This window comes from Mustela lutreola, chromosome 2 (assembly GCF_030435805.1).
Source record: "Mustela lutreola isolate mMusLut2 chromosome 2, mMusLut2.pri, whole genome shotgun sequence".
Taxonomy (NCBI): Eukaryota; Metazoa; Chordata; class Mammalia; order Carnivora; family Mustelidae; genus Mustela; species Mustela lutreola.
In genome coordinates, this window is record NC_081291.1 from 57,157,310 (window position 1) to 57,169,558 (window position 12,249).

Genomic DNA, 12,249 nt, shown 5'->3' on the forward strand with positions numbered 1-12,249 from the left:
GCAGCCGGCACTTTGCAAAACTCCTCGCCTGCCGGTGGCGGCCGCAGCTCCGCGCCCTGCCCGCCCCGGCGCGTCCGTGGGGCAGCGGGCGGCGGAGCGCGGCGGCGCGGGGAGCGCGAGGCGCGGAAGCGCCGGGGGCGGGCGCCGGCGGAGGCGGGAGTCGAGGCGGGGCCGCGCCAGCCCCGCGCCGCCGCGCCCCCCGGGCCGAGCCCCGCGCCGCGCCGAGCCTCTCCGTCCCCGCCGCGCAGCCATGGCCGCCCCGCCGCCGCCGCCGCCGCCCCGCCGCCCGCTCGCCTAAGGCGCTGCCGGCCGCCGGGCGGGGGCCATGGCCAGCGCCGCCGAGACCCCCGGCAAGGCGGCCGAGTACCTGCAGGAGCTGACCCGGATCGTCGCGGCGCAGCAGGAGCTGCTGGCGCGCCGGCGGCGGCGCATCGAAGAGCTGGAGCGCCAAGTGGCGCGGCTGAGCCGCGAGAACGCCGGCCTGCTGGAGCGGCACCGGCGACACCTGGCCGCGTGCGCCCGCCGCCCCGACCCCGGCCCGCAGCCGCTCGGCGTCATCCCGGAGCTCGGTAGCCGCCGCGACAAGTAAGCGGGGACCGGGGACCGCGGGCGTGTCGGGGGTGCGCGAACTTCTTGGGGGGCTCTACTCGCTCCCCTCGGGGTCGGGCGGGGAGGCGGGCGGAGGCGGGGAGGGGGCCCGGCCGGAAGGCGCACCTGGGGACCCCCGAACTGGGGCCGGACCTGGGGCGGGTGGGATTGGACTCCCCCAGGAAACCGGCTCCGTGGCGCTGCCAGGGCTCCCACCGGCTGGGCTCCGCAGACGGACCCCGGGGCTCGGTTGCGGGATCGGCCTCGCCACAGGGTGCTGTCCGTGCGCAGACCTGGGGCTCTGGGTAGCGCTGCTAGAACTCTTGACCCGGAGAACCCAGTGGGAAGGGGGCGCGGGAGGCGCAGATCCCGCCCTGGAGCGGGCCTGGGTCACTTGCGGGTCGCCGTGCCTCCGGGAAGATCCTGTGGTCCCTCTAGCCCGGGAAGCGCCGAGCTCTCCTCCCTCTAAACGCCTCAGTCTTTCCCTTCCAGGCTCGGGGTTAATACCCCGCCCGCCGCACCCTGGGATTACCCTAGCTATTTCGGACCAAGGATTAAGCGGGGGACAGGATGGGGGCGGGATTGCCCCGCCGCCCTGGCCCCCAGAGTCCCGGGCGAGCTCGTAGATCTCGGGCGGCAGCCCTTTCGCTTTCTGGGAGTGCCCAAGTCGGGTGCGGGGCTCCTCTCCGCAGAAGTCCGGGAGCCCATCTGGGGCGAGGCAAGGGGCACAGGGGGCTTCAGGTGACTCCAGGCTTGGATTCCTGGGTGCGCTGAGCCTGTCTACGCTCGCTGTCCTTCTGTCTTCGGGACCACCGGCCACACTCCATGGTTTGAACCCCGCGTTAGAGGAGAAAAACACCGTGTGGTGGGGGAGGGATGGGGGGACTGGCAGTGGGCAGCTTCCTGAAGGTTTCCTCGGGGTGGGAGGGGGGATAGGCAGGGGTAATGGGGGAGGAGTTGATCCTGACTCCAGAATTCTGCTGGGGTGGGGGCGGGGGAGAGGGGGAGGAGCTCCTGATCCCGAGTCCAGGTACAGTCCTCTCAGACCTGGTGTCTGGCCCACCTTGTGGGACTATGCCAGGCTGTGGCCATGGGACAGAGGCTCCTGCCTGCTACCCTGTGTCTTGCACCGGTTCTGGGCAGTGCTTCTGGGCTCTGGTGGGCTCTGAAGAAGGAGGGCTGTGAGGGTGAGGTGAGGGCGTGGGTCAGCCTCAGGGCTCTGTGGTGGCAGGCCCAGTGGCAAACTCCCGCTTTCTGTTTATCCGGAGAGGGAAGAGGGAAGCCTGTGGCTAGCTCCTCGCTGGTGTCACTGAGAGAAAGCAGAGACCAGGCTGCTACTTCTTGGTGCCCCGCCCCTGGCTCTCTGGTGTCACTCCACCCCTCCCACAGTGGTTGTGTGTTACCTGGTGTTACCCGAAGGGTACTGAGCTCCTATCCCCCACACAGGGGCTGGAGGGAAAGCTGGGAGCTGCCCAGGTGAAGTCCTCAGCAGCTTGGGGATTCAACACAAGGGCAGGAATGCACGTTCCACTTTCCTAGGCAACAGTGACACATGCTGTTGGCAGATGCCTCCCAGCACCGTCCTGGGGAATGCATTCCTTTCTTCTCTTCAAAGTCACCTCTCTGGTGACCAAGTGTGGGGACGGGAGGATTCGGACTCACTGTGAGTCCCTCTTGCTACGCAGAATCCCCAGTGTCACATCTGGGTGGTGGCCTCAGAGTGGGGGTGAGCCAGGCATGTAGCCGTGGGGTTTATTTTGCAAGTCTCCAGCTCTGTCCCACTGGCTTCCCTTCACTGAGACACAACCGGGGACTGTGATGCCATCCCCTTTGAGAGGAACGGTGGCAACACCACCACCAGCCAAGTTCTAGGTCAGGGGAGTGTCTCCAACTTGACGGTGCCCACCTCCTACCTGGGGATCTTGCTAAAATCCAGATTCTGACCAGCAGTCTGGGGCAGGCTCATAAACTCCTAAGAGATGTGGTTGTGCTGGCTGCCAGACCCCCCGTGATGAATGACACTGTGTGGTACCAGAATATTCACAGAACAGGGGGCTTGCTCAAGACGGAGCACACTGGGCCCATTTTCCAGCATCCACTTCATTTCCCTGCCTTTCAGGAGGGAGAATACTGGAGCCTCTCTCCTTTCATGGGAGACTCTTTGGGCTGGGGGTGGTGGTGGTATCGTACTTGCCATCTCAAATACTTGAGGTATAGGGGGAATGAGCTGAGGGCTCCTTTCCTGCACCTGGATTCACGGTGTCGGAGGCCATCTGTATCGCAAAGTGATTGATGCCCGGGGAGCATGGTTTAACCAGCCTCCTCGAGAGCAGCCAACTTTTATGAAGTGCCTACTGTATGCAGAGCCGTTAGTGATGTTCTCGGAGGGAGAAAAAGCAAGAGCAGAGAACAGAGGAAGAGAAAAACAGCTCTACGTGGAGAAAGGGACATGGGCAGACTTGGGTCTCCTGGCTGGCTCTGCACTTGCCAGCCAGTGACCGTGGGACAAGTCACGCTCCCCTCATGTAGACTCAGAGCTCTTTCTTAATGCACACAGGATGATCACAGCTGCCTCCCATACCTTCTCTGGTAGGTAAGGGAAGATAATGGGCATGGAAGAGACTGTGCACAGGCAGGAGCTGAGTAAACTTCTTTACAACTCGGTGAGACCTCCTGGGATCCAGACCTAAGGGTGAAGTTGGGGTTGGCCACCTGTGTTTGAGCCAGGCCACAGCATCGGGATTATTTCCTGCTTGGGCACCTGGCTCCACTTTCTCCCAGTGCTGGTGCCGCCTCCCACCAAGGACACTGCCAGGGTCGGCCTCTAGGCCCTCCTGCCTGCAGATGGGGGTCCTTGTAGGCAAGAGTGCGTTGAGCGTGGCAGGCTAAGGCAGGGCTGGCTAACCTTTTCTTAAGCAGCCGTCGGCTGCTCTAGCTCAAGTCAGGAGCCCCCTGCTACCATGGAGACAGGCTGTCCCCGAATATCCAGAAGGTGCAGTGTCCCTCCCCTCTTTCTGGGACACAGAGATGCAGGTGAAGGTCATTGACAGGGTTCATCCTGGGGCAATAGCGATCTTGTACCACCTCACCCAGGCACGGTAGAAACTTTCAAGCCCAGAACTTTAAGCCCTTTCTCCGAAGTCTTCTGCTGAAAGAGAACACTGAGTTTCTCAGCTCTTGGGCCAATAGGATGATAACAGGGAAGAAAGACAGCGGCTTTGGTTATGTTGGATTATTTAATTGATTTTTTCTGACATCAAAATTCATACCCAGTATTTAGTCGGCTACATCCTAATGATGTTTCCAGAACCACCCTCTCCCACTAGAGGTTCGGGCACATAATACATGCTCAATAGATATTTGTCGAGTGGATGAAGGCTAGTGGGATCGATTAGAACTGCTGTGTTTTCCTTCAGACAGTCAGCTTGAACTTGAGCAGGCACCACTGGTGTCTGAACCTGCAGAAATCTCTGGTTAGCCAGCGTGAGTGCACTCTGGCCCCACCCCCTGAAGGCCTCCCCATGTGCCCTGCACTGCTCTAGGGCTTCACATTCACCGGTTTACTGCATGGCCACGTACTGCATGGCCAGGTACAGCAGGACCAGTTGCTGCTCCCATTTTATGGATGTGTAGACTGAAGTTCAGGTCGTGTGACTTGCTCAGGCTTTCCTACCTACCCAGTAGTAACGCCAGGATTGGGACTCAGGTGATCTGGCTCTAGCCCCCTGTTCTAATCCACCACCAGCCACCCTTGCTGCAGCAGAAAGATCGGATGACCCTCCCCTCCCACCCCCACCCCGGGATCCCGTGTGACTCCTGGCCTCCAGTGCCAGAGGAAGTCCAGTGTGCTTGGCTTTGGTCCTGTCATGTGGTATCCCGTGACCAAGTCCTGGTAGTCAGTATCCCCCGAGGTGGCAGTGAGAGGGGGCAAGGGTTCAAAGTCCACCCTTTCCAGCCTCTGATCTTCCAGAGTGTCCCAGCAGAAGGAAGACCCCCCCGCCCCCGCATGAGGTTGGAGAGAGGGCCCTGTGCAGCAGCCTCCCTAGCTTTCTCGTCCCCTCCAGCCCTCAAATGCTGTCACATCACTTGCAGAGGACGTTTTTCTGAAGCTTGGAGTCGGTGACTCACTCTGGGGGAGGTTTCCAGTGGTATTCAGTCTCTGTTGACTTACCAAACAAGCGCTCTCCTCAGGTCCGTGGTGACATTAACCGTGATGATGGTGGAGGCAGTTCGGAGGGGAGCTTAAGGGTGGCCAGTGCCGAGGGGGTGGCAGGCAAGAAGTCAACGTCAGCTGTACTCAGGAGGGTCCTGGCAAGACGCCTCTGAGAGCGTTCTGTTCCTCAGAGTCACTGAAAGTACCCAGCCCGTGGTCCAGGCTCTGCACACCCGAGAGCCTGTGTCCCTGTCCCCTCGCCCCCTTTTAATCAGACTTGGGACCACGTACAGGCCAGGAGAAGCCTTGAGGGCTTTTTCCTGATCCGAGAGGGCAGTGGCAAAGGTGGCAGAGGGAGATGCTGCGTTCACAGTTTAGTGAAAGAATGTTCTTGTTCTCCCAGCCAAGATAAAGTGGAGTATCCAATGCCGGGGAGGGTGTCCCTTGGCCAGGACGGGCTGCGACATGCTCTGGGAGGCTGGTCCTGCTTGGACAAAATGTTTCCAACTCCCAGGGCCCAGGGCGAGCCGCTCCTGTTTTCTCAGCAGATGGTAGAATCCGCAGAGAGATGAGGAGAGTGCGTTTCTCTGAAGTTCTCTCCCAGCCGTCTGACAAGCTAAGCAAATGATTATTTTACAACCTGGAAAATAAATCAGGAAAAGCTTCTTTATCTGGCTTGGCTCGAGAGAAACAGGGAGGAGCCCTGAGTGTGAGATGAAGCCAGGACCTCCTCTTGCTCCCACCTCCGTGTCCACCTCTGCCCTCTGCCTTCTGACCTCCTGGAGGCTGCAGAGATCTTGAGGCCAGGCCAGAGTGAAGATGGGGGCGTGCCACCCTGGGAGTTTGGGGGCATCAGCCTTTTTTGTCGGCTGGGTGGCTACCTGTCAGCTCTTTCATCTCTGACAGTGTCCTGACAGCTGATGCTGATGGTGGTTTCTGTTCTTGTCTGTTTCTGCACGAAAGAGCATGGCTTTGCCTAACTTGGGAAGGGTACCGCTCAGAGCTTGTAAGGGTAAGCACCATCTGAGTCATTGCCATGGAGCCGCAGGAAACACACATACAGGCCGGGTGGGCAGCAAGAGCTGGACTGGGGCAGGTGCAGTGATCTAACTAAAATGGGGCAGAAGCCATACATATGGCCAGGCGGCAGTTCTGGGACCCACTTGTAACCTGGAAGTCCGCCCTGGGCCTCAAGTCTGCCACTCTGTGCCCAGGGCAGACCCAGGCCAAGCCAGGCTGCAACCACCCCAGCTGGGAGCCAAGCTGTGCTGGCTGGTGACATCTCCGAGTGGCCTTGGGAGTCTGAACCCTAGCCCCTCCGTAGGGCTCTCGTTTCCAGCAGGGTACACACGACCAGTTCTTAGAATTACTAAGTGCTTCCGTTGTAACAGGTGGAGAACTGCAGTCTTGAGGGTTTCAAATGCTTCCCCCATCCCAGCTGCCCTGGCCTTGCTCTGCGGGCCCTCCAGGCACTCGGTGACCAACACCTGGAGTTCAGCCCTGCCCTGGTGGCAGGTGGGTGCAATCCCTGCTGTCCTGCCTTGGCCACCTCCCAGTGGTTCAGGTTTTCCAAGTGAGGCAAAGCAAAGCCCTTGGCTTCCTGAGGCCAGTCTCACCCCACCCCACCTCCCTGCCATGTAAAGTGGGGAGGGCTGCTTCTGTTCAGGAAGATCGGAGTCAGGCGTTGTATAATAGGCCTGGCATTAGGGAACACAGTGAATGGTAGCTCCAGGGGCAGGAACAGCTAGGGTATTGAAAATGCTTTTGAGCCTTGTTTTCCCTAATTTTTGTTATGAAAATTTCCAAATATACAGAAAAATGTATACAAAGCACAATACCCTCTCCAGATCTACAATGTAAATTTTGCCCTAATTGCTGTATTGCCTGCCTGTCATCCATGAGGGTATTTGGAGCCGTGTTCCATTTATGGAGCGCTTGTTGTATACCAGGAAATAGGCTGAGCACAGCATGGAGGCTATGCTATCTGCATGTCCTTTTATTCACTAACTGTTGAATCCTGGGGCAGCTCAGCCTGATTTTTGCCCTTGATCTGCTTGGACACCCGTGGGGATGGATAGAGGCCTATAAAGAAGGTTGCAGAGATACTGGGCCAGGATAGGAAGTGGGGTCAAGTGGTGTGCAGCCTCAGAGCAGGAAGCAGATGGCCACCCTTGGGTGTCAACAGGGGCTTCCTGGAGGAGGTGACATTTGAGCTAGGAGGAGGAGGCTGGTATCAACCTAGGAAATAGCACAGAAGAAAGAAGAGGTGAGAGGCGCCTGGCAGGTTTGGGGGTGGGAGTGGGAGGTGTTGTCAGTGGTCACACCAGGTCTGTGAGTGGGGACACTTGGGACAGGCGAGTTCCAGAAGATAGGGACCAGCCCGGGGCACTTGCTTAGTACCCAGATTTCAGCTAGGTCAGCGGTGGGGTTGGGGGTTGGGGGCTGGTGAACAAGACTGGCTCATTGCTCCCAAGCTGTGCTCTGTCCGAGCCCTGATTGTGAAATGCTTGGCTTTCCTTCTTGGAAGAGACAAGATTCACAGAAGGGCAGAACAGAAATCCTGGGTGGTTTTTTTTTTTTTTTTTTGCACCTCACCTTAGAACACTGATTATAGACAAAACGCAGTGACAACTGAGCCCATTCCGGGGGCTGAGTGCAGATTCCTCCTCCCAGTGGTCTCCATTGACAGGCTTTCCCAATGACAGCTGTGAGCTGTTATTAGCCCATTTCGCAGACAGGAAAACTGAGGCTCCGAGAGGTGAATTGGGTTGCCTGCAATCACCCAGTGTCAGAGGTCACTTGGCACCCAGGTCTGCCCTCCATGAGAGGCCACGCAGTTCCCCACCGTGCTGTATAACTTCAAAGCTGCATGCTGCTTTGTGTCAACGCTTTACGAAACATGGGGCCATTTCCGGATCTGTGTGGGCCCCAGACAGCCCAGAATGAACTCCTGCACCATCGCCCACCCAGGACAGCTATGGCTCTTCCCTTTGGGTGTCAGAATGGGCACCTTGCTCTTGTGGTCACCTTGGAGGAATGACTTCACTGCCAGGGGCCCAGGTCTCTTTTTTGGCAGGATGATGATGGAGTGGTAGAGACCAGTGGGTGTGCACAAGCAGGGGAAGGGATTCTGGGACTCCCAAAGCTGGCAGGTGCCACCCAGCCCATGCCAGGCATCCCACTTGGAATGCCCCCCACCCCCATCCAAATCTGTGGGCATTTGCCAGCCTGCTAGGAAGCTGGCCATGAAGCCACCTCGGGCCTTTTTCCAGGTGTCCATTCATCAGGACACACTGGGACACTTGGTCCTATGAGAGAGTTGGCACATGTGCCCCTCTTCTGGCTCTGACCCTCCCCACCCCCCAAATCTCTTCTTGATTTGAATGGGTCATTTGCTCTGTGTGCACCCTGTGTGCACCCCTGCCTGAAGAGTGTCAGGCCTCACAGAGAATCAGGGCACCTGGGCCTGGCCCTCCTCATCTGAACCACAGGGACTAGGGCATCCGAGGAGGGTGTCCTGGATTGGCAGGTCTGAAGGAGCCTCTCACGGTGGGTCATTTGGAACCTGCCTGCAATGTGTCTGATGTGGCAGGCCTTGATAATGAAGGTCTCTTAGTGCTCAAAGTGCTCTCCAGGCTGTATCTTACGTACTGTGACAGCTGCTGGAGACCCTGGCTGGGATGTCCTCTAGTCCAGAATGTAGACTATTTGAAGATAGGTTGTAGGAGTTTCTGGATAGCCTGAAATTGAACGTGAATGGGCTTTTGGCCATGTGGTCAGCTCAAATGTAAGATTCTGATGGGGCTAGGGCCTGGAGACCAAGCTCTTCTTCCTCACCCTTAGCATATAAAAGGCACCTCCATGAGCCTCAGCTTCGTTTTCTCTAACAGCGGACAGTGGATCCAGGAGGACAGCTGGATCTCCCTTTTGGGGTTGTCCTGAGAGGGGAGCACACCTGGCGTGGTCGAGGCACAGTGAGGTGACAGGTGTGTCTGGAAGAGAGTGAGCAAGGGGACAGACAGCACAGCAAGGGAGAGGAGTGGGGTGGGGGATACATAGGGGGTGGGGGGGTGGGTAGGGCAAGCAGAGCTGGAGAGGTCCAGAGGGACCTTGGGAGACAGTGTTCCTGGGGTTGCTGCACAGAAGAGGGCCAGGACGGCACTCAGGTGTGGCCAGGACCCCTGTTCCTGGGGGGGGGGAGGCGGGAGCCAGTGAGAAGAAGGTCGCAGGAGATGCTACAGAACTTGGGATGTGGGGTGCCAGGAGCTTGGCCCGGGGTGCTGTTGGAGCTGAGCAGAAGCTCATGAGTTATGGATAAAAGGGACATGGTCCCATCCTGTCCCCTTGCCCAACAACTCCCTATCCAGACGGGAAGGAGAGAGCATTGCTTACCCAGAAGGAAAGGCTCCAGATGGTGGAGTGCATGTGGGTCTTTGTTGCCTGCGGTGTTCTCGGACTGACAAGAGAGTGGGGGACCGGCTGATGTCCCTGGACCCTGCCTCTAGCTCCCCTCTCTCACTCACCCCTCTGGAGAAGCAGCCTGAGCAAGGACGCTCAGCTCCCCTAGGGCGGCTGGGGGTTCTAGAGGGCTCTTGGTCAGGAGTCACAGTCACACTCAGATGCTCCTGGTCAGGAGTCATGGTCATACTCAGACACAGTCAGGCAACGCACCATGGGGCCAGACCACTCCCTCCACCGCAGTCTGGCTGTGTTGCCTCTGGCCAGTCACTTAGCCTCTCTGTGCCTCCATGTTTTCACCTGTAAAATGGATTATAAAGCATTGCCTCCTTCAGAAAGGAACTGTGAGGGTTAAATCTGTAACACAAGTGATCTGAGCACCCCTCCTCCCTGACAGTTTTTGCTGCTGTTGTCCCCTCTTTACTAGCTGGAGAAGAAATTTGACGTCAGAGAAAAGTCACGGGATTCAGAACTCAGTGACTGGGACTTGGCGTTTATCTCTGTATTGTCTGTCTGACTTCTGCATGTTTAATGGAGCTGATCGTGAATCCGGTGCATTTGTAAGATGTGCCATCATCATCCCTTCAACCTGCAGTTAAAGGGGGAGACGTACATTGTTTCAGTAGGATGGAGGACTCCCTACAAAAAGGCAGAGCCGTCTAGAATGTTCTGCCTGCTCCCCCTCTTCCCTGCCCCAGCCCATTATAAGCTCTCATCTCTGCCTAGACATCTCTTCCAGGCTCTGCTTTCACCCAGCAGAACCCCTCTAGACCTGGAGGTGTGTAAAATGCTCCACCACAAGGGGTGTGTGGGGAACTGACCACCCCGACTCGATGCCCACCCGTAGGCCAACCTGCTCCCTTCCTGGCACCTGTTGTGAGCCAGGCCCTGGGCGAAGGACTCAGAAGATGCTACCATGCTGGGGCCTCACCACTACCAGCTTTTTCTCATGTACCAGGTGATCCTGCAGGGCCGCAGTGAGGACCGAGTTAAACAGTGGGCGTCAAGGTGTTTTGAAAATCTTAACCCGTTGTATGAGGGGATGCCTCCTCACCCAGAGATGAAATGTAAGAGATTATTGTTACCACCCTCCATCGATGACAAGTAATAGTTATGATAGCCGAGTGGTTTCTTATCAACCCTTGCTGCGGCTCTGTGAAATACTACTCTTGTGCCCATTGCACAGCTGGGGAAACAGAGGCACAGCAAGGCGAGGGAGGTAGGGAGAGTGGTGGTTTGAACAAGGATGACTCCAGCACATTCCCCTGAAAGCTGCCATCTAGCCCTATTTAGGGGGCTCTAAATTTCAGCCCACTGTGTTTTGAGAAGATACTTCATATGATTATTATGATTATAGTCTTTTTACATGAATTGAGACTAGTTTTTGGTTTTGTTTTTGGTTTTTGAGAGAGAGAGAGTGAGCAGGGGAAAGGGTGCACAGAGGAGGAGCGAGAGAGTCTCTCCGGCGGACCCCAGGCTAAGCGTGGAGCCTTACCCGGGGTTCCAAATCACGACCCTGAGATCATGGCCTGAGCCCACATCAAGAGTCATACACTCAACAGACTGAGCCATCCAGGTGCCCCAAACTCAGACTCATTTTAAAGTCTAAGTAAGATGGGATCTGTCCCGGAGAACGTTCCACGAACCCTGGAGAGGAATATGCACCGGCTCCTGGGAGATGGTCTGGGCCTGGCTGTCGGGTCTGGTTGGTTTCCAGTGTCCAAGTCCTCTGTCTCCTTGGTGACCCGCTGTCTGCTTGTTCTCCCTGTTATGGAAAGTGGGGCACCGATGCCTCCAGCTGTTCCTGTGGAACCACCCATTTCTCCCTTTATTGCTCTCCGTTTTTGCTTCATGGGTTTTGGGGTTCTATTGCTTGGTGCATGTGTATTAAGAAGTATTGTGTCTTCCTGAGGGCCCAACCCTTTTGTCCTTAGAAAACATCCTTCTTGGTCCACAGAAGCAGTCTTCATCTTCAAGTCCGTGTTTGGGGGTCTGTGCGCCCCCCCCCCCGCTCTCTTTGGCTTCCCAGTCGCGTGGTGTCCCCTTTTACATCCGTTCATGTTCATCCTCTCGTGTCTTTGAATCTAAAGCAGGTCTCTCAGCACATGGTTGGATTTTGTGGTTTTAGTCCATTCTGCCAGTCTCCCCCTTTGGATTGGAGTGTTTAATCTACTTACCCGCCATATAATTATTACTAAGGTAGGATTTCCATCGGCCACTTAGTTATTTACCTTCAATATGTTTTCTATCTTTTTTTCTTCCTCTGTCCCCCTCTGACTACCTTCTTTTGTGTTAGAGAGATCTTGTCCAATGCAACATTTAAATACCCTTGTTGTTTTAGTACACAGGTGATTTTTTTCGAGCATACGAAGGCCCATTTGAGAAATGGAACATCCCGCATGTCCTCTCCTCACCCAGAGAGAATGAAGGCAGGGGCAGGAACCAGACAAGAGTAGGCTGGTCGGTTGTGGAGCCTGGAAGGGACGGGCCCCTGGGAGAAAACTGCCAAACAGGGAGACAGGGAGAGACCCGGGCTAACTGGGTGGGCACGGAGGATCCAGCCTAGAAACACCCATGGGGACAGGGAGAATGAATTCTTTGTCTCTGGGATGCCTAGAAGAGGCCCTGCCTCAGGGTGGATTTTAATGAATGTGTGGAAGGAAAGAAGGATGGACAGATGGATGAACAGATGGACGGACTCAGTCGGTCTGCCAGTCAGTCTACAAACTCTGGTCCCCTGTGGCCATGTTAACAACTCACGGTCCTGAGACTCTGCAGGTCAAGACTTGGGCTGGGCTTCACTGCTTGCATCTGCTTCTCTCTCTGCCAGTGGAAGTTACTCAGTGGTATTCACGTCCCAGTTGAGCTGGTCCGGAGTGTCCAGCATGATTCCCAAATCCATCTGGGAACTTGCAGACAAGTCTGGAAGGCCGGGCACAGCTGGAGCTGCTGAGTGCATAGGTGGCTTCCCCAGCATGATGGGCTCTGGGAGTCAGTCTTCTTCCTTGGAGGTGCAGGGATCCCAGTGCCAGTGTTCCGAAAAGTCCGGG

At 56.7% G+C, this 12,249-nt stretch overlaps 1 protein-coding gene across 4 annotated transcripts in view; it reads left to right on the forward strand.

The window, feature by feature from the left end:
* Window positions 1-310: 310 nt before the first annotated feature.
* IQSEC1 (IQ motif and Sec7 domain ArfGEF 1) overlaps window positions 311-12,249 on the forward strand; it is a 372,144-nt gene continuing 360,205 nt past the window's right edge. For all 4 annotated transcript variants that reach the window (XM_059161876.1, XM_059161871.1, XM_059161872.1 and 1 more), the window contains exon 1: window positions 311-585. In XM_059161876.1, coding sequence (XP_059017859.1) covers window positions 326-585 — 260 coding nt within the window. In that variant the 5' untranslated portion in view covers window positions 311-325. The remainder of the gene's footprint in view (window positions 586-12,249) is intronic.